General features: G+C 31.2%; 1 protein-coding gene across 2 annotated transcripts in view; it reads left to right on the forward strand.

The window, feature by feature from the left end:
• SLC35A3 (solute carrier family 35 member A3) overlaps positions 1 to 21428 on the forward strand; it is a 57145-nt gene extending 35717 nt beyond the window's left edge. For both annotated transcript variants that reach the window (XM_031967141.1, XM_003769686.4), the window contains exons 6-8: positions 1608 to 1726; positions 8682 to 8815; positions 20056 to 21428. In XM_031967141.1, the coding sequence (XP_031823001.1) occupies positions 1608 to 1726; positions 8682 to 8815; positions 20056 to 20146 (344 nt within the window). In that variant the 3' untranslated portion in view covers positions 20147 to 21428. The remainder of the gene's footprint in view (positions 1 to 1607; positions 1727 to 8681; positions 8816 to 20055) is intronic.
• The last annotated feature ends 1731 nt before the right edge of the window (positions 21429 to 23159 follow it).

Consider the following 23159-nt stretch of genomic DNA (forward strand, 5'->3'; position numbering starts at 1 on the left):
TAAGGCAAATGCCAGCTTGAGAAGTCAAAAAAACTCAGAGAGGAGGGGGTCTGGTTTTACATGCAATCCTGATCTCTTTCCTGAATCCTTGTTCTTGAGCATTTTATCTGGGTGCCCCATTGGCATTTCAAACTCAACATATGCAAATGAAAACTCATCATCTCTGCCCTTTGTGCCCTTGCTGCGTTTTCAGACTTCCTGTCTCTTTGGAGGGAATACTGTCTTTCTCATCATCCAGATTCATAGGCTTGAAGTCAGCTATCATTTTCCTTTTTCTCTTATCTCCCACATCGAGCATTTTTACAATTTTAGTTTGGTCCTTTAACTTTAACAATTGATATCTGTTCTTCTAGTAGTGATTCTCCTTCAGTCCCTTTTCTACATAGATATCAAAGGCCCAGATCTCACCATGTCACTCCTCCTCAGTGGTCCTCCATTGCTTCTGGGATAAATTGCAAATAACTCAGTCTGGCATTTAAAGACATTCACATTTTTCCTCCAGACTTTTTTTTTTAGATATTATTTTTTACTTTTTCACATCACAAATGTACTACTTCATTCATGGACCCTTTCATTATCCTTCCAGTTACTATTTTTCTCTCTTCTGAGATTACCTTGCCTTATGCTTGTGTGCATGTTGTATTCTTCAAAATATAAATTCAGGACAAGGATCATTTCATATTTTTCCTATTTATCATTATTGCCTAATACTGTACTGTACATATTACTGTACATATTGTGTTATTGAAGAGAAAATATTTATTCTCAAAAAATGAGTAAGATTTTCTTAGACTTATGTTAAAGTTTTTAAGTATGTTTTAGATATTATCACAAATATTGATCAAAAAGTCATTACTTGTTCCTCAGTCCTTCCCTAGTCTGGCCTATGGGTTCTCTTAATTATTTTTTTCTCTTATTTTTTGTAAATAGTAAGCTACTCTTTGTAGCAGCTTTTCCAAAGCTGAGAAAATAGATAGTAAGCTTTTTCATTTAGCTTACTCTGGTTTTGAATGACATTCCATTGATTTTCCTACTGTCAATCTAGATGTTAACAAAACTCTAAAGAAACAGATTTGTCAGAAATAGTTGAATTTCATAGCCCTTTCCAAATTTGTCCATGAATGCTGCCAGAATTAATTTTGGTCTTATACTGGAGTTAGCTTTAACCTTGTTTTCTCTGGCTGCATGCTGCTTAGCTTTGAACTTCCTAAATAGTTTGAGCTACTTTTAGTTTATTCACTAATTTTGTCCCTAGATTTTTATTAGATGTTAATTTCAAGAGAAAGTAAATAGTTTGTTCTCTAGATAGAGCTTCTCGCCAAGATTGATTATTCTTGAAGGAAATAAGTAGCATTTGTCTAGATAGGATTGAATCCCTTATATTACTTAATATCTAACTCTATTTTATTTTGTCTTTTTTATCCCAAGTACCTAGCACTTAGTAAATGGTCAATAAATGTCGGTTAAACTAAATTGAAAATTGCTATATATTGTTAGCAGTCATCAAATATCATGAAAAAAGGAAAAAATAAACACTCAGTTTTATGACAGGTTGGTATTAAAGCAGTACAAAACAAATGATTGGACTTTTCTCTTAACTTTTTAAGGTTCTTTTGGGAGCATATTCGGATTAATGGGTGTTTACATTTATGATGGAGAATTAGTATCAAAGAACGGATTTTTTCAGGGATATAACAAACTGACCTGGATAGTTGTTGTTCTTCAGGTAAAGCATTTCAAATACTATATTCGCATAGAATAAAAATTTGTTTGTTTGAAGGTCTCAGAGCAAACCCTGATATTAAAATTATTCCCGTCAATGTCCATCATAATGCTTCTATATGCTTTCTAAAAGGAAGTTCAGAGTTACAGTGAAATGAGATTCAATGGCCTAAAATGTAGTAGAAATTTGAGAATAAAAATCAGTACTGAGGAAAAGGGAAGGAAGAGTATGTAGGGATGGTAATAGAAGAGAATGAAAAATTTAAGTTGATAAGTACATCAACATATTGGAGAAAATCATAAAGAAATTTTCTATTTCCTGAAGTGAACAGCTCTGTCACCTATGAAGATCACCATCAAAAATAGATTTTAATATTTACAAAAGTTGATCTTGAGTGTTATTTCATAAGTATTTCAGTGGGATAGCTTATAATAAAGTTCTGACCATGATTGGGAAATTAGAAATGGAAGAAACCATACTTTCCACTTATAATACAGTGGTATATTACACCGCTTAAATCTTTGTTTCTATTTTAAAATTAAATATCTAGTTTATATCAACAATAATTAATATCCCTTGGAATTGAGAATTACCATGTACTATATGTGCCCATATATCCAGGACATTCTATCATAAACTGTACACAGAGAACAAGTATAAGATGGCATGTACTATTTCATGTAGAATATGCAGTTCCTGCTTGAGAACTGCTTGTCTGTATCAAATAATATAAATATACACACATATAGCTACAACTATCTGAATAGCTGAAAATATTCAAATCTAAATTATTAATAATTATATTTGCATAAACTATATGGAAATTATTGAGTTAGTGTAATTGAGAGGCAGCTCGATATAGAAATAATAACAATATAATAAAAATAGAAGAGATATTTATGTATCACTTTAAGGATTGCACAATGTTTTACAGATATAATCTATTCCTTCTAGCTTCCCTATGAGGTAAGTACTACAGGTATTCTTCTTTTTGTGTTTGCGTGTTAAACTTTTTTTAATTATTAGAGATCCTCTCCTTCCAATAAGATCTCTCAAAGTTACATTTCCAGCCTTATTTCACAAATATTACTCTTCATATTCCTTTTTTTTTTTTTTTTTTTAATTTTAATAGCTTTTAATTTACAAGTTATATGCATGGGTAATTTTACAGCATTGACAATTGCCAAACCTTTTGTTCCAATTTTTCCCCTCTTTCCCCCCACCCCCTCCCCTAGATGGCAGGATGACCAAAACATGTTAAATATATTAAAGTATAAATTAAATGCAAAATAAGTATACATGATCAAACCATTATTTTGCTGTACAAAAAGAATCGGGCTCTGAAATATTGTACAATTACCTGTGAAGGAAATAAAAAATGCAGGCTGGCAAAAATAGAGGGATTGGGAATTCAATGTAATGGTTCTTGGTCATCTCCCAGAGTTCTTTTGCTGGGTATAGCTGGTTCAGTTCATTACTGCTCCATTAGAACTGATTTGGTTCATCTCATTGCTGAAGATGGCCAGGTCCATCAGAATTGATCATCATATAGTATTGTTGTGGAAGTATATAATGATTTCCTGGTTCTGCTCATTTCATTCAGCATCATTTCATATAAGTATCTCCAGGCCTTTCTGAAATCATCTGTATTACAGGTATTCTTATTCCTATTTCATAGATGAGGAAACTGAAGCTCATGCCCCTTGTGTATTGTCTCTCAACCAGTAAGTTTCAGTGGGATTTGGATTCAAGAATAGTGAATGATAAAGTTGGAAAGAGGTTGAAGTTAGCCTACATATAGAATCTTGAATTAGTTTTAGGAATTTCCACTGAATTCTAAAGAATGGAGAGCCATTGGAATTGTTTGAACAAAAGTAAGAAAGCTGTGCTTAAGGAAATTAATTTGGCAAGAACTATAGAGTAAAATAGAAGAAGAATTTCTAGGGTAATGTCAAAGAGTATAAAGCTAATAGTATGGGAAAGATAAGAAAGAGACATTGCAGAGAGAAACTATATCAGATTGTGGTGTTTAACTGTATCTAAAGAGAAAAGAGAGAGTCAAAAGATAGCATCTGAGTTTGTGTGGATTGCTGGAATACTACCTCAGCTGGTTTTATATGCTGCTTTCATGATTACAAAGCATCTTAAATCATTATTTAATTTGAAATCATGATAATGTTATTTTGAGAAATAGGAAGAGGAAGAAAGTAATTCCAGAGAGATAATGAGGTCAGTTTTGGACCCAGCAAGTTTGAAATTTAGACAGGACTTACAGTAGAAACATTTAATAGGTAAAGAATGGGAAATACAGATTCTCATCATGTGTATTGGGATAGAGGAAGGCAGTCATTTATATAAAAGTGATAACTGCAAACTTAACAGTGGATGAAGCATAATAAATTAAGTGAAAAATAAGTATTTATGGAAGGTAAGGAGAATTTCTATACCTCTTGTAAAGTAGTCCAGTGTTCTTCGGTAAGAGAATATATGGATTTGTTTGCTAGCTCTTAGAAGGCATATCTTGTTTAATGCCTGTCCACAGATTTCTGGACTAACTTACTGAAAAAATTTTTATAGTTCTTCAAGCCCTTCTAAGTGCTTTAAAGATGCCTTCAGGGAATTTCATTCTTGAAATAAAATTAGAAACGTTGCAGTTCTAAAGGAAAGTCTTCAAAAAACTGAGAAAAAATTGTGACTGTTATTAAAGATTTTTGTCTTCCCCTGCAATGTGGAGAAAGGACATGTAATTTGAACCATCTGCAGCTGTGTATTGATATTTATCAAGTCTTTTTGGGAGCCAACCATATGAAGCACAAATTAGACAAATTTCTATGTATGGTTTATTCTTAATGGAATGGTGATCTCAGGAAAGACAGTTAGTTGAAAATAGTCCCAACATTGGACTATCACATAGTACTACAGAGTATGGGGCAGCTCGAAGACACAGAGGAAGGATGTTAGCTTCGAATCAGGGAGATCCGAATTCAAATCTAGTCTCACTAGACTACTAGCTGTATGATACTGAATAAGTCACCTAACCCTATTTGCCTCCATTTCCTCTTCTGTAAAATGAACTAGAGAAGGAAATGGCAAAATACTCTAGTGTCTTTGCCAAAAAAACCCCCCAAAAAACAGAAAACCAAATGGGGTCACCCAGAATTAGATGAATACAACTGAACAGAATAAGGATATTTAGAAATATAAAAAGAAACAAGAGCTCAGAAAACAACTTCTGATGAACGAATCAATGAAAATGGCTTTGTGAGTTAACTGTAAAAATTATGAAAAATGTTATGTCAGTAGGTTTGAAGAAAAGAAGGATTGGGTATACCCAAAAAAGAATACAGCACTTAGAAGATAGAAGAAAAATGGAGTTGTTAAAAACCAAACTTCATACAGGTGATGACATAAATTAATTAGATCATAGCCAAATGTACAGGGAAAAAGGAATGTACTTTAGTTTTCTTATTTAGATTAGAATGTATATTTATGAATTCCTATACAATTAACTTTAATTTTTCTGATTTGGGAAGAGACTCAGTGCCTCTCATTCAGTATCCATTTCAAGGCCAGACAGAATTTAAGCATTATGTAAAACATAAACGTAAATTCAGATCATTAGCTTCAAAGGAATTTCTGCTGAAAAATGTACAGGCAAAATGGAGCCAAAAATTATTTCAGAAGACAAAAACAGTGGTAGAATAGAAACTAAGGTGAAATATGTAAATTTCTTCCTTTTTTTCTAGATATGTCAGTTCTCCTTTCACCCCTTTTAGGTGTTGAACATCCCAGATACTCTCCAGATTTAGGGAAATATCAGGGAAGTTACTCTTCTGAGCAAGTGAAGACGGAGATTTTAGGGGAAAATCTCTAAGATGGACATGGAAATTTCCCTGAGACTTTACTATCCTGAGTAGAAGAGTTGCTATGGATTGCCTTGAAGCCTAGGTACAACCTCCATGGGTACGACATGCCATTGTTCAAAAAAAGAATTTTTAAGATTTTTGTTTAAAGCAGTGAGCAGCCAGAATGGTGAAAGGCTTCAAAAGCATTCCTTTGAGGTTTAGTTAAAGGAACTGCAGATATTTAACATAGAAAAGACTAAAGACCACAACAGCTGTCTGTTAGCATTTGAAGCGTTACCATATGGAAAAGGAATTAGAATTGTTGCACAACGCACAACAGTGAATGGAAATTTGAGAAAGGTAATTTTAGATTTAGAATGGATGTTTGAGAAAAGGTTATTTTAGGCTCAGGCTAAGAAAAACTTCCTGACCATTGGACTTTTTTGAAAGTCCAGTGAATATTCGGCTTTTGAGGGGGTGAGTTCCTTTCACTGAAGGTCTTAAAGCAAAGACTGAAGGGGCTCTTCTCTGATTTGCTGTTTAGGGAACTGGGAACTCTTACTCTGTTATCAGTTGGACCAGTTGGCCTTTGGGGAATCACTGAGTCTGTCATATCAAGATAGAGAGGTAGAGATAGAAGAAAAGGCCTTCAGTAGAAAAGTCTTTAATCTCAATAGATTGAGGAAGAAGCCTATGAGAGAAATAGAAAAGAATCAGTTACAGAAGTAGAAAGTAAACCAAGAAAATACAATAATTGAGAAACCAACAGAGAAAATTATCAGACTGGTCATGACTCCAGAAAACTGAATGTTTCAATACACTTCCTGCCTCTTGGTAAAGAAGTGATAGCTTGGAGGTGAAGAATGAGGCACACATTTTCAGATTTGACTAATAAGTTGGTTTGTTTTGTTTGCTTGGTTGTATTTTTTTTTTTTTTTTTTTTTTGTCACAGTGGAGGGGACTTATCCAAAAAAGGGAGAAAAGACAGATTGAAAAAAAAAAAAAAAAGAAAATAGTAAATAAATAATAAATATAGAGAAAAAAAGTTCAGAAGGGGATCCTAATCAGAAAAGTTTTGTTACTACCTAGTTAAATGTAATATATGCTTAAAATGGGATGCTGTGTTTGTTGATTACATTATATTCAACAGTGTATGAATACATTCATGATGAAAAAGAACAGTTTTTATGTTTAACATGATTGCATATGTATAATCTATATTAAATTGCTTGCTATCTAGGAGAAAAAAGGGAGGGAGGGGAAAAAATTTGTAACTCAAATCTTATAAAAAAGTGAATGTTGAAAACTTTTTACATGTAAAATGGAAAAAAATAAAATTCTATTTATGTTAAAAAGAGAAGAGTTTCAAGGAGACAGTATGACACAGTGTTATAAAGTAGTAAAAGATTGAGTGATTGAATTTGGTAATTAGAAGATCATGAGATGCTTGGAACATGCATTTTTAGTAGTGTCAAAAGAGAAGACAGATTTCTTAAGTGTTGCTCACCCATCCTTTGAATCTCCACTAGAAATATTTTGTTAATCAAGTTATGTATATCAAGGTATCTATGGTTTTCAATGGGGGCATATGAACAGAAATCCATATGTATAGGTTATATAAATTTTGATTTCATCAGTTATATGAAAGAATTTTTTTTTTTTTTTTTTTTACACTGAGCCAGGTAGATTCCATTATTTGGCCAGAGTTTAGCTATATGTATAGTCAGAAATTTCAAGTGGTTAGGCCCTGCCAGCCTTTTAAATAAACACATTATACTAAGCATCTTGAGCTACATTTGTCTTATGAACTTCTCAGTCTGTGAGTGGTGAGCCTACTAGATTAACAAGAAGACTGTTATTGAGAGCCAGGTGGCTGTAGATTCTATCTACAAATTAATGGAAATGATTAAGGGGGAGACTGAATACAAGAGTACATAGCTGCCAGGATTCTTTAATTACTATTGGAAAAAATAACCACTGCTAAGGCAACAGTGTTATCTTTATTTTCAAAGGACAGCATATTAATGAACACTCTTGATAGTAGGTAAATGGATTAACTAATTGTTTTAAAATAATTTACAGTGTGAATTTTTTTTCATCCTCTAGGTCAAAGCTTCTTAAACTATGGGTCAAGATTCCATCTGGGGTCATGTAATTGAATGTGGGGTTGTAAAATTATGATTTATTATCAATAAATGTTTGACTGTATACTTGTTGCATAAAAATTTCTCAGATGAAAAGGGGTTGCAATTGGAAAAAGTTTAAGAAGCCCTACCTTAGGTAATACAAAGTAAATACTATTTTGACTAATGAATAATAAGAATTCTATTCAAAATATTTCTAAAGCCACCCTAAACTATATGTAGAAATTTTATTTTTATAATAAAATCAGAGATTGAGTTAGAAGTAGACTTAAATATCATCTAGTTCTTCAGTCCTACTCATTTTAGAAATAACTGACTAGCCCAAAGTGTCAGAGGTTATAAGTAAGTGACTGAGGAGGATTTGAAACTGGGTTCTCTAATCTCACAATCTAGGGCTCTTTCCATTATAATAATAATAGCAACAAATGTTTACATAGTTTTTTTTACAGTTTTCTCTACTTAGCTCTTCACATGTATTATTTTATTTAATCCTGACACCAGTCCTTTATGTACTATTATAATCTTCATTTTACAGATAAGGAAAGTGAGAGGTTAAATGACTTTCCCAGGATTGTCTGGCTAATAAGTATTTGAAGCAAGAACTCAGTTTCCAGATTCCAAAAGTTGTTGACTCCCCTATAATAATGTGTGTGTCTATATGATTTTTAAGACATTTATTGAAAAAATTTCAGATCAGTCATAATAAATATTGTTTAAAACAAGTTGTCTGTCGATTGAAATCTTTGTTTCTAAAGAGTTTTTTTTTTTTTTTTAATTCTTCTGTTTGGGGATTTAAAATCCTATAATAACCATTAATCCTAAGATTTATATTACGTTAAAAAGAAAATATTGTAGAGAAGTTGAAAATTAGCATCAGTTGAAAGAGTTCCTTTATTTCAGAGTGAATTCACTTTTCAAGAGTGAAATCATTGTCTGTCCCTAAAAGTAACCATTTTTGACCTTTTGCAGGCACTTGGAGGCCTTGTCATAGCTGCTGTTATTAAGTATGCGGATAATATTTTAAAAGGATTTGCAACATCTTTGTCTATAATATTATCAACACTAATCTCCTATTTTTGGCTGCAAGATTTCGTTCCAACCAGGTAAATGAATTATTTTTCATCATTTAGATGTGCCTTACTAGCAAATTGAGTATATTTCCTGTTTTAGTAAAGTAAGATCAATTGCTATACTATCAACTACTGCTCAATATTTGTTAAACAGAAAAGATCTATAAAACATGTCTTTATCTGCAAGAAACTGTTTGAGGTATAGCTGAGGACAAAAATTAACACATTAATTAAGCAATTAAATATCAAACTATGTAGTACTTTCCAGGCATTAATTTGGCAAAAATAAATATAAATGGTAAAATCCAAAGTTGGTGGACCTAGAGAAAACTTGTAAGCACCTGCCTTGTGTATTCCTGATAGTTATGTAAATTGGTACAATGTTTTTAGATGTAGCTTGAGACTATCATACATAATCAAGTTAACAAATATTTGTCAGGGACTTATTGTGTGCAGGACACTGCTAAGCTCTGGGGAAAAAATAAAGACAGCTTCTAGCCTTAAGGAACTTGTATTCTAATAGGAAGGTAACACATAAAAAGGAAGAGTTGAAAAGCGGGGGTAAAAAGGTAGTGGAGAATTTCTTTTGTACAAATATGGTGTAGAAAGAAATCCGGAAAGGTTATAGAGCAAGGTCCTAGAGAGGAATGAAATACATTTAAAAAGTTACCAAACTGATTATATCCTTTGATATAATAATTTCCTTTATTGAGAATATGTCTAAAGGAAATAATTTAAAAAGAGTTAAATATTCCACTTGGCTAAAAATTTGTTCTGCTATTACAGCAAAAAATTGGAAACAACACAAATTCCCAATAGGGAAAGGCTAAACAAACTCTAGCATATTATTCCAATAAAATAATATATTGCTGTTTAATGTGAAAAAAGTAGAACTTGAAAGGAATAATTAAAATTTGATTGTATAAAAATATGCTTTTATACATACATACACATAAAAATACAAAAACACACCATAAAGATTGGAAGAGGTTATATTTTGTTTTCTGGCATTGTTTACATGTGCGGTTTTTTTTTTTTTTATCATAAATTGAGTTATATATACAATTAAAAAATTGAAATATAAATTTACCTATATTACAACATTTTAAGAATCACTAAAAGCTTAAGAGATTATGCTTAGGTATTTTTTTTATAGTAATCTTTGAAAAGTTTGCAAATTTAGTATGAAGTATTAAAGTTAACCCTTTGTAAATTTTATTTGGCCAAAATTTTCTCAATTAAGTGTGAATAAATACTAATAAAAATTTGAGTGTAATGAATTATGGAAATTACAGAAATATTACACTTCAGTTCACTTCCCAGTTTAGTAACTTTAAAGTGTTTTTTTCTAGCTTGGTCATTTTTCTTATTAATGAAAAATGTCTTAAAATTCAGATTTTTGAGATCTTCATTCTTTACTGGCCTTTAATGGAATAGTTATTTATCTAAAAATAAATGGGTTATCAAATGATTTTTTTTTAAACCATTGCTCTTATTTAATTATAAATTTGCATCTGTATTATTTGGGGTGAAGGAGGAATTCATATTCTAGGCCAAAATAAAATATCTAACATTTATCACATATTTGAAGGAAACTTATGATTTTATTATAAAATAGTAATAATCATACTTAAGCCTCTATTAAAATTCTGATCTGAGGCTTTCATTATGACAGAATTAGCCTGGATCCTCAAAGTTATGACAGGTCTTACCAGGCTGAAAAGGCTTGAAGTTTGAGGCTGAAGACAGCCTAACTGGTTTTTCTCTTGATCCAACTAGTTAAAAGGAAGGAGCTCATCACCAGAGTCTTGGTTAAAAAAATTATTTTTCCTTAGTAAAAGACTTAGGGGGAAAAAATGTGGGTTTTTTTATTTTTGTTTTAATTGAGCTTGAAAAACACCAAAAAAATTTATTTTTTTCCTTGTAGAAAAAAACAAAAAGAAATTAGCATATGACATAATGAATCTGTGGGTTAGTATTTACTTGTCTCTTTATTTGATAGTGAAAATACCCGTGATTTTTTCTTGTAGACAGTTGGTATCTTCCCCTATTTTTTTTTTTAAAGATAGCTGTCAACATTGTTGTAAGATTTTGAGTTCCAAATTTTCTTTTCTCCTTCTCTCCCTTGCCTTCTGCCTTCCTAAGACAGTAAGCACTGTGTTGTAGGTTATATATGTATAGTCATCTTAAACATATTTCCATATTAGTTATGTTGTGAAAGAAAAATTGGAACAAAAGAGAAAAACTGCAAGAAAGAAAAAGCAAACAAAAAAAGAAAAACTGAAAATAGTATGCTTTGAGCTACATTCAGTTTCCATAGTTTTTTCTCCAGATGCAGATGTCATTTTCCATGCCAAGTCTATTGGAATTGTCTTGGGTCAGTGTATTGCTGAGAAGAGCCAAGTCTGTCAGAGTTGAAAATCACATAACTTTGCTCTATACAATGTTTACTTAGCATCAGTTCATATAAATCTTTCCAGGCTTTTCTGAAATCAGCCTATTCATCATTTCTTATAGAAGAGTAGTATTCCATTACATTCATATACCATAAGTTATTGTCATTTCCCTAATGGATGGACATCTACTCAATTTCCAATTCTTTGCCACCACAAAAACTTTGCACATGTGGGCTTTTTTTCCTTTTTTATAATCTCATTGGGATACAAATCCAGTAGTGACATTGTTGGATCAAAGGGTATGTACATTTTTATAGTCCTTCAGGTATAGTTCTTAAATTGATGTCCAAAAATATCTATAACAGTTCACAACTATACCGACAGTGAATCCTTCAGGTCATGATCACTTTGTTTTTATTGGCTTCAAGTTACTCTCTTAACTTTCTCAAGATCTTGAATTAGTATTTTCTTAATAAGAACGTCAGCTCTCTCATGTTCTGGGCAGTTTTGTTTCTTTGTATACCCAATGCTTAGCTACATAATAAGACTTTAATAAATATTTGTTGAATTGAATGTTAAAAATTGGCTCATAGGCTGTTATCATTCAGAATATTGTAATTCATGTTGACGAAACTACTAACATCTCTCAAAGATTGTACCACTACCCATGTCTAAAGCTCTGAATTCCATTTTCCAAATGTAGCTTTTTGTCCTTTAATGTTTTACATTTTCTCATTCACATGCAGCCTACTCTAGTACTTTATTCTGTCCTTAATCTCCCAGTCCATTGTACTCTTTCTGGTTTCACTGGCTTCAAATCCAAAATTGACTACATGGCCTGCCATGTTAGTGTTTTAGCAGCTGCTACCCTAGAGTCTCTTGCCTATTGACCTGTTTCTATTTTTGATGTATGGACAAACTTATTATCCAATTTCAGGCTTCAGGGCTGTTGAACATATTTCTGAAACTGAGTTTACTTCACCCACCACACATTTGTTATATAACTTCAGCTGGTACTTGATCTGAACCCTTATTAACAACCCTATCTCTATCACCTCATATGTAAATAAAAGCTTTCCTTTATAATAAAAGTATCAACAAACAAAGCAATTTTTTTTTTCTTTTTCTTTTTTTGGCGAAGCAGTTGGGATTAATTGACTTGTTCAGGGTCCAGCTACTAAGTGTTAAGTGTCAAGGCCAGATTTGAGCTTAGATCTTCCAGACTCCAAGACTTGGTGTGCCATTTAACTGCCCCTTAAGTCGTTCAAAGTTGTGTTCTTTTACAGTGTTGTGATCATTGTTGTCTTTGTTTCATTCATTTTACTCTCATACAAATCTTCTCATGTTTCTCTGCATTCTTTTTATCTTACCTTATAGCCAGAATCAACAAACTAATTCTATTGACCTTGTCTCACTTGTGACTCTCAGCTACAAGCTAAGAATGGTATTCACATTTTTAAATGATTGAAAAAAAATCAAAATGAGAATATTTTGTGATACAGAAAGGTTACATGAAATTCACATTTAAATGTTCGTAACAGTTTTATTATGACATAGTTTTGCTTATGCATTGTTTATGGCTGTTTTTGTAGAATTAAGTAGTTGTATGTTGTTTTCCTCACATTGCACTGCTTTTTGTTGTTTCAGTTACACACTGAAAATCATAGTGCTAGAGTTATCACTCAGCACTTTCTATTGCTACACGTATTGCTGTACAGCGAGGGTTTTTTTTAAATTACCATTACATAACTATAATATCAACACAAGAGGAAAAAAATTTTGTGATTTTTTTTTTTTGAGTTCATGTCCTAAATTTAAATTTTTCTGAATGAGACTGTTATGAACTACCATTATTATTTTTTAAATTTTATTGAAGTTTTCCATTTCTCACATTATCATAGTATACCATGTATTTCTCCTCATCGTTTCCTCCTCCTTGTCCTTTGTGACAAATAGACTTTTTTAAGAGAAAAGAAAAAATCTTTTGAGAAAATCTGAAAATTTGTACAATATGTAATACCTGTGAACTCCCAGCTCTACTGAGGGGTAGGTTAGAAGTATCTTTTTATGTCTTTTCATTTGATTATCAATGGATCTTTATGATTTTATTACATTTATTTTTAATGTTTTGGTGTGTTGCACTTTTCATCTACATTCTTATAGTCACTGTGCATATGGTTTTCATGTCTCTGTTCACTTTACCCTGCATTAGGTTGTGGAGATCTTTTTATGCTTCTCCGTATTCATCATATGCATCTTTCTTACAGCACAATAATATCCCATTATATTAATGTACCATTATTTGATAATCCATTCCCCAATCAAGGGGCATCTACTTTGATTCCAATTTTTAGCTGCTATAAGTATTTTGTAGTATTTTCTGCTTAACTACTGTTATTTATATATGTTATTATACATAATATATTATATATTATATGCAAATATTAATTAGCATTGGAAATTTGTTTTTTCTGCAGATTTGGTAATGTTTCTTTATTCAACTTAAAATTACAAGCCAAAACAGTGGTTGCTATATATGGAACCTATTTATGTTGTGGTAAATCAAATTTGATGACAGCTTACATTTAAATCACAATAATGTCAAACTCCTTTATGTAGTACTTATGCTGTCATAGTTAAAACAAAAAGAGAGTTCCCCATTCCCACACAGGTTTACAGTTGATGTATTTTCTGAATCCATCCTACAGTTCCATCTGCATATTTTAGACCTGTCTGTAGAAGTGCAAGAGAAATTTCCATGTTTCAAAATCCATTTAACTATGCACTTGATGAGCTTTCTCCATAACCTGCACTTGGAATTAATTAATGTCAATATAATGACATGGTAAAAATAAAAAGCCAGTTATCAAGAGAAGATTATACCTTCCAAGAAATGAATATACTCAATTAAAATCATATTCTCATGAGGTGAGCATTTGGTAGTATATATCAATGACAAAAGATATTTTTAAAGATAAAATATATAGAATCTCATTACAGATCAGCATTAACAGATAGTTTTTTCAGTTAATTTTGATAATTGGGAACCACTGACTCCCAATAAAGTAAAATGCTATCCTTCTCCAAAATAATGACATTATTTTCACTAGTAGACACATATTATAGAAATTGCACTCAATTATTATATTTTGAATTTTGTCAGTGGAAATTTTTTTTTTTAATATAAGTATCTAAAAAATATCTTCACTTTTGTCTCTTGGCTGAGAAAGCCTAAAACATTTACTATTTGACTCTTTCCAGTAAAAGTTTTGTCAACTCCTACCTTACAGCACAATAATATTCCATTACATAAAAATGTAATTCATACATCACAATTTATTGAATCATTTCTCAGTTGCTTGTTGTTTTGTTTCCTGCAATTTAATATTATAAATAATGACCCTATGAACATTTTTATACATTTGAATATTTTTTTGCAATCAGCATCTTTTTTATGATATAACCCTTGTATCAGAATTTCTGGTTCAAAAGGCATAAACAATTTGATAATTTCTCTTTTTTTTTTTTCTGAATGTTTGAACCACTTTACAACTCATTAACAATAAGTTAACTAAGGCCAAGCCAATTTAAATGAATATTAAGTTCACTGAGGCAGGAAATGGGACAAAAAAATGAAACACTGAACCAATTGCAGTCATCATAGAAGAAGGGGAATATCTAAGAAGTTAGTAGATAACTGAAAAGAATAGGGAGAAGTTGACATAGTCTGTTATTGTTAATTTTTAAAAATTGTTTTAAACTTGGCTCTCAAAAAATGAACTAGTGTAGCGTAAGTCTCTCTAAGCACCTTGATACTTTAGACCTGTGATCTCCTACATATCCCTGCCCTATCTTGTGCGACTTTTACCATGTGTTCCCATATACTACTTTCTCTAGAATTCTTGATATTTCATTGATGGCCCTAGAGTGCATAGGCAATACCTTAATTATCCCTTACCCATGATACATCATTGGCCTAACATCTTTAGATTATCAATGTAATCTTTACATAATACCTTAAAATTTAGATTATTTAAACTTTTGAATAATATACATTTTAACAAAAATTTAAAAATAAATTTGCTTTTTCCTTCTTTATCTGTTTATAAAGTTTACTTTTTTTTTTTAATATAGAACTCAAATATATGTTATTTATGTTCTATTAACCTTACTTTGAAAAACATTTTATGTTTTTATAAATCTCTTTCTGGTCTTCATGCTTGACCTTTATAGCACAATAATTTCCATTATATTTACCTTATTCGTGAAATCCATATTTGCAGAAAAGGGATATATACTTGACAATCTGTGAAGGAAAGATTAAATGAATAAAAATGTATATTATATAAACTGTAATAATCAATTTTAGATGACTAAGCTTTTTAACATATCAGTACTTCTCTCTGGGTCAAGCACAGTGATGTGCTAGTCCCAGAAATGAATACAAGATGAAAAAAACAAGCAAGATTGCATTTGAGAAATTTCACTGTTTTTAATAATCCTATATAGCTCTCTGGTACGAAGTCATCTTCTTCTTCTTCTTCTTCTTCTTAATTATAGGTTTTTATTTACAAGTTATATGCATGGGTAATTTTTCAGCATTGACCATTGCAAAACCTTCTGTTCCAACTTTTCCCTTTCTTCCCTCCACTCCCTCCCCCAGATGGCAGGTAGACCGATACATGTTAAATATGTTAAAGTATATGTTAAATACAATATATGTATCCATATCCACACAGTTATTTTGTTGCACAAGAAGAATCAGACTTTGAAATAAGGTAAAATTAACCTGAGAAGGAAATCAAAAATGCAAGCAGATAAAAAGAGAGGGATTTGGAAATGCTATGTAGTGGTTCACACTAATTTCCCAGAGTTCTTTCTCTGGGTGTATCTGGTTGTATTCATCATTGAACAAATGGAATTTATTTGATTCATGTCATTGTTGAAGAGAGCCACGTTCATCAGAATTGATCATCATATAGTATTGTTGTTGAAGTATATAATGATCTCCTGCTCGTTTCACTCAGCATCAGTTCGTGTAAGTCTCTTCAGGCCTTTCTGAAATCATCCTGTCTGTCATTTCTTACAGAACAATAATATTCCATAACATTCATATGCCACATTTTATTCAACCATTTTCTAATTTATGAGCATCAATTCAATTTCCAGTTTTCTAGCCACTACAAAAAGGGCTGCCACAAACATTTTTGCACAATCAGATCCCTTTACCTTCTTTAAGATCTCTTTGGAATGTAAGCCTAATATTAATACTTCTGGATACTGGACAGTTTGATAACTTTTTGAGCATAGTTCCAAATTGCTCTCCAGAATGATTGGATGTATTCACAGTTCCACCAACAATGCATCAGTGTCCCAGTTTTCCTACATCCCTTCCAACATTTAGCATTATCTTTTCCTGTCATCCTAGTCAATCTGAGAGGTGTGTAGTGTTATCTCAGAGTTGTCTTAATGTGCATTTCTCTGATTAGTATTGCAAAGTCATCTTTTTAACTGAAATTTTCCTTTGATAATCCTGTATCCTTATGCATCTTTGAAATCAGAGTCTCTAAGGAATCAGATTTAAGACAAAAAATGATGAATGCAAATAAAACTGTAGTGCATTTCTAGGGATTAGGCACAAGAAATCATATAAAGAAAAATATATAATGTATATATGTGTATATATACATTCTTTATATATACACATATACATGATTGAGAAAATAATTGGAAAAGAAATTAAGCTGCTTAGGTGGAGAGACAAAGAAATGTATAGCCTAAAAATCCACTCATATGCAGGAAATGTGAACAATAAAATATCCAGTGTGTTGGATAAATTTTCAGTAGAAGAAAATGAACAAGATGAAATAAGATGAAAAGGCCTGGATAGATTTTAATTTATCTTTGGACAGAATATCCATATCATTGAGATCTTGGATCCATAGCCCAATTTATTAAGCATTTCCCAGTCTCTGGCCAGAGAATTTATTTCTAGCTTTTTATTATTCATAATACAAAAGAATGAACAGATTTGTACATAAAATAATTTCAATGTATTTAATATATTAAATTATAAACAATTAATATATTACATTTAGTATATTTAGTATATTAATTTTAATAGTGGGTGCACTAAAAAAATATTAGTTTTGTTATTTGTTGTCTGCTTCCCTATTGGTGTGAATTTCTCTAAACATCTTTATTTACTTTTTATTGATAACCCTTGTTTTTATGTCACAATAGTTTCTGAATATAGCCCTCTACCCCACCTAACAAACCAACCTTTGAAACAAATTTTTCAAAAAGGAAGAAGAAAAACAGTTCATCAAAATCAAACAACACATCACCTAAGTCTGAAAGGATATGAAATATTCTATGCATATTCTTTGCAGGGAAGAGAGAGAAATGTATTATCTCATCTCTCCTCCACAATCAAGCCTTTTTGGTCTTTGACCTTTTAGGAGGCAGTTACATAACTATCAGTGGGATCTTTAATTATGGACATTTATGTAACTTTTTGAAACATGATTGAATTGTTTTTTTTTTCTTTTTTTTCTTTTTTAATTTAATAGCTTTTTATTTACAGGATATATGCATGGGTAACTTTACAGCATTAACAATTGCCAAACCTCTTGTTCCAATTTTTCACCTCTTACCCCCCACCTCCTCTCCCAGATGGCAGAATGACCAGTAGATGTTAAGTACATTAATATATAAATTAGATACACAATAAGTATACATGACCAAAACGTTATTTTGTTGTACAAAAAGAATCAGACTCTGAAATATTGTACAATTAGCTTGTGAAGGAAACATGATTGAATTGTTTTCCAGAATAGTTAAACCAATGCAGATCTCCATTAGACAATTCTGTTTTTGTATTTGTAAAGTGCTTTATCAACCTTAAAGCATCATATAAATTCTTACTACATTTATACAAGAGTCATCTAAGAAATTCAGTGCTCTATTTAGCCATTTCATTGGACCATTATTTATTTCCTATTCTTAACTACCACAGAAAGTGCTGCTTTGAATATTTGGCGAATCTTTCTTTGGTCTTTGACCTTTTAAAAGGGAGTTACATACTTATCAGTGGGATCTTTAATTATAGACATTTATGTAACTTTTTGAAATGTGATTGAAATTGTTTTCCAGAGTAGTTAAAACAATGCACATCTCCATCAGTCTTGTCTTATTGCTCCTATCTTCCTACAGCTCTTTCAAAATGAACTATTTCCATGTTTTGCTGTATTTGCCAGTTAGATGAGGTGAAAGCTAGTAGCAAGAGAAGCTGTGTGTGATAAGGGCCGAGCAGTGATTTTGAATTGATGAAAGACAAGCCTTATATGAAATCAAACTTTCTCCCTTATCCTGAGAGTTAGTAGGAAGCAGGTGACAGTGTTGATCCACTGAAAAGTTTTCCCAAAGCAATAGTGTTTTCAGATGATAATTGAAACCCATTTTAATTAGGGGCTTGAAGGGAATAATAATACCTTGAGGAGGGAATAATAATACCTAGAGAAGTAAAAGAAGTTTGTACAGATATACCTCAGAAATTGTGGCTTTAGTTCCTTACCCCAGAAATAAAGCAAGTTGTATGAATTTTTTGTTTTCTCAGTGCATATAAAAGTTATGTTCATGTTATACTGTAGTCTATTAAGCATGAAACATTATTATGTTTTTTAAAATGTACATACCTTAATTTATAAACTTGCTCACTGAAAAATGCTAACCATCATCTCAGCTTTAAGGGAGTCATAATCTTTTTGTTGGTGATGGATCTTAGCCTCATTGTTGATGGTTGCTGACTGATTTAGATGGTGAATGGTAAAGTGTTGGAATGGCTCTGGCAATTTCTTAAAACAAGACAACAATGAAGTTTGTGCATCAGTTGACTCTTTAATTTGAACACTTAGAAATCATCGTTGGGTTATTAATTGACCTAATTTCAATGGTGTTGTGCCTCAGGAAGCAGGAAGGCTGCGAAGAGAGAGACTTGGGAATGGCAGGGTTGCGGAGCAGTCAGAATACAACGCATAGTCATTAATTTTGTTACCTTATGTGGGTATTTTTCGTGGTACCCACAAAACAATTACAATGGTTACATTATGGATCACTGATCACAGATCACTACAGTAGATATAATGATAATGGAAAAAAATTGAAATATTTTGAGAATTATTAAAATGTGACACAGACATAATGCTGTTAAAAAATACCACTACTACACGATTGCCACAAACTTTTACTTTTCAAGAAACACAATATCTGCAATGCACAATAAAGTAAAGCACAGTGAAACAAGGTATATCTTTATAAAATGGAATAACATTCTAGAGGACTTAGTGAGAGACAAATAGAGTAGTGGATAGAACTTGAAATGTATGGATGAGAGTATGGGGACAGGGAATTTATTTATGGTCTTTGTAACTATAAAATGCTAAGTGAAGTGAGCTAATCTTCCATATAGTTCAGGATTATAAAGATTTGGGAAATAGCTGAAGTAGACATGTAGAGAAAAGGAAAACTTCCTCAATAGGCACAGTTTAATGAATGAGCCAATATTACAAAGGTTTTTTGGTTAATTGCTTTTTACTCTTAAAGCATGTTTCATAATTTTCCTTTGACTTTTGTGTAGAAGTTTTACCTTTTTTCCCTCTTATTTTTAAACAATGGAAAGTAAAAGTTTGGTAAGTTCACTTTTTTTTTTAAACAAGCCAAGGATATGTTAATGAGAGACACAAAGTAATTTTTGAATTTTTGCTACTAGAAGAAAATTCTAATAGTAATGCAGTCCTTTTTAATTTAAAAATATGGGAAGCATTTGTTACATAACTAATCTCTTTTTTTCCTTGTTTCTTTTGTTTTTTAATTTAGTGTCTTTTTCCTTGGAGCCATCCTTGTAATAGCAGCTACTTTCCTATATGGCTATGATCCCAAACCTGCAGGAAATCCTACGAAGGCCTAATTATTTTTTGAAACTTGTTTCTCAGGATTGTTCAAGTATTAAGATTCTCAAACATCATTCACACTCGGGGGATGTCAACATAAATTCTGTGAGAGATCATCAGACTGAGTCTGGTCATGATTGTTTAAATGATTCAAAGTCACAAAGGTTTAGAAATTGTAAGAAGGTTGTAACAGGTGGAAGTGAAATATCTAGTGCATCCATCCACAAGTAAAAACTTGAAAGAAAAAATAGCTTTCCAGTGACTAGTATCAGGAATGTTTACAACTTGAACTCTGAAGTTAATGAAAAAGGTTTTTACAATATTGATTGCTGCAGAAATGTCCTATGCACTCTTTGCAAGAGCACATGACAACATTTGTCAGATATAAATTTTTGCAAATCAAATCTATTTAATCTTAGTAAATGTTTTTAATTTGCTATTTCTGTATAGATAGATTACACTGAATATAATTCATTATTCTGTAATTAAGATTATAATTAGCTATTTCTTATTAAAGCTGTGAAGAAATTGAAGTATGATTTGAAAAAAGTTTTCACATATCCAAGATTTTTATATTTATAAAGAAATTACTAAAAATTTGAATTCTGTTATTTGTTAAACTCTATAAAATTGATAATATGGGTCTGATTTAATATCTGAAGGGGAAAATTTATATGTAAGTTCTCTGTGTAATGATATATATAACCAAATACAAGCTACAGGTGAAGTTTGGATCTTGGTTTCTTTTTAATTTTTTTCTTATAAATTAGCTCTTTTAATGTTATTTTAAATTTTATCTGTGTGTGATTCAGTTTCCTTTAAAGTTTTAAATGTAACTTAAGATGAAGTCAATGCTTAAACTATGTAATGGTTTGTAAAAATATATAATTGTTCATGTCCACTCTATTTGGAGTCATTATGGACTATCATGTATATATTATATATTATTATACTCAGTATAATCTCAATCTATTTGAGCTTCTTTAAGGCTGTAACAGTAAAGATATTTTTAGTTTGAATATCAGTAAGTTGGCATCAAAATGATTTCTAGAACCATTTTAGATAGCCATTATATTGTTTAAAATAATATAGTAAGTTTAAATTCAGGGTTCCCAAACAAAATTTTTTAAGCTCACCACCTTAAAAAGTGCCCTTCCTGTGTACTTAGTTGAAGGGATATTACCTTTATAAGACTCTAAGCACTGCATGGGGCTGCTTGGACAAAAGCTCTTATTCATTTCTTTGTATGTATAATACATGAATGTGTGTTTGTATATAGGTATACATGTATACAAACACGTGTAAAAATGATTTTGTGCATTAGTGTATGTATGTATATATGTGTTTTATATATATATATATATATATATATATATATATATTTGTGTATATATAACTACACAAAAACACCTGCTTTAAAATAACACCATTTCTTTGATAAGTTCTTTTGAACATTGAAGTGGAATATTTTGTTGTAAACCATTTTAATCATTTTTGATGAGGTTGAGGTATCATAAATGATTAATTAAAAACCTTACAAAGTTAGCATATTTGGTTAATTCAGTTGTGAACAAAAATAGTTTGATATTCTAGCTTGTTCTCTATATAATGTACTTTAAAAGAACATGTAACATTCTAGTTTTTTTTTTTAAAATTTGCATAAGTAACTCAAAAATTCAGTAGTCGCCTATTCTGGGTAGTTTTTTTTTTTTTTTTTTTTAAATAAGGTTCATAAGTTTTGTGTTTAAAATTATGGCATTCTTATTGCATTTAGACTACTTCTGAGTCAGCCTACTGTCAAATTTCTTTGAAAATACTTAGTACTCTTCTGTGTTCATAAATCAGGAGTCCACTCCTACCTCTTTTGTCTAGGGTTTCTTTACAAATATATTCAATTACAAAACGCTTGGAATCTTTGTAGTAGGGATTGCAAACTGGTCCTTGTCTGGACAGGATTCCTGGCCACATAATAACAACCTCCTTTGAGAGTTGTTAAAATGTTAAGAATTTGGGGTGTTTTCTTAGTATGCTACAAAAATCTGGCCCAATTGAAATTCAAATCCTTGGGTTACATAGCAACTTTGATACATAAAATTCCAGGATAAAGTTTACTTTTAAAAAAGTTTACTTTATAGTTTAGGTGTCTAAATAGTAATTCAGTATGCTTTCTTAGGGAATTGACACTGTGTGATTTGTCTCTTATTTTAATGGTTTGAAAAGTAATACTAATAAAGTATTAGTATGTGATTAGTTTAATGTCATGCTCCCAGTGAGTAAAAACCTAAAATTATTCAAGTATTCAAGCAAGTATATCAGAACAGGTTAGTTTCAGGAAATAAATATTATTCTAAGCAACGCAGTATAGCAGAAAGAGTGAGAACTGAGTTCTTGTCCACCTGTGCTACTGATTCACTTTATGACCACGAGCAAATCACTTCTCTAGGTATTGGTTTATTATCTGTCACATAAAAGTGTTGGCCTATGAAGTTCTTTCCAGCTCTAATATTCTATGATCAGTAACATTTATTTTCAAAAGTAATTCTTCTGTGGACAGAGAATTTACATTTCTTACAATTAAGAAAATGTTTGTTCTTAGACTTTATATTATCTAATTTATGCTTTATGTTCAGAGGGAAATATATTAGAATGTACGATTTGAAAAGGACCACTGGAATTATAAATTGACTTTTACCATTGGCTAATATGACATTTTTATGACAGTTTTTGGATAACTTGACAGATTTATCTACCATCGTCTTGTCTGTTAACCATGTGATTAAAAATTTAACAATTCTATGACTGACATAGGATTTTGACATCTAAATAACTAGCATTTTAAGAAATTTAGGCTTTTTCACCTCTCAGCTACTTTATTCACTGAAAATAAGCCATTTTGTAGGGATATGTGCCAATAGCTAGCAAAATGATAAAGGAAGTCTATTGTGTCCAATTTCAAACTGGATGAAAAGTTTTAAGTGTTAAAGAATGGATTTACCAACAGAAGAGTAATAAATTAAACTGTTTTAAGAG

The sequence above is a fragment of the Sarcophilus harrisii genome, chromosome 4 (assembly GCF_902635505.1).
Source record: "Sarcophilus harrisii chromosome 4, mSarHar1.11, whole genome shotgun sequence".
Taxonomy (NCBI): Eukaryota; Metazoa; Chordata; class Mammalia; order Dasyuromorphia; family Dasyuridae; genus Sarcophilus; species Sarcophilus harrisii.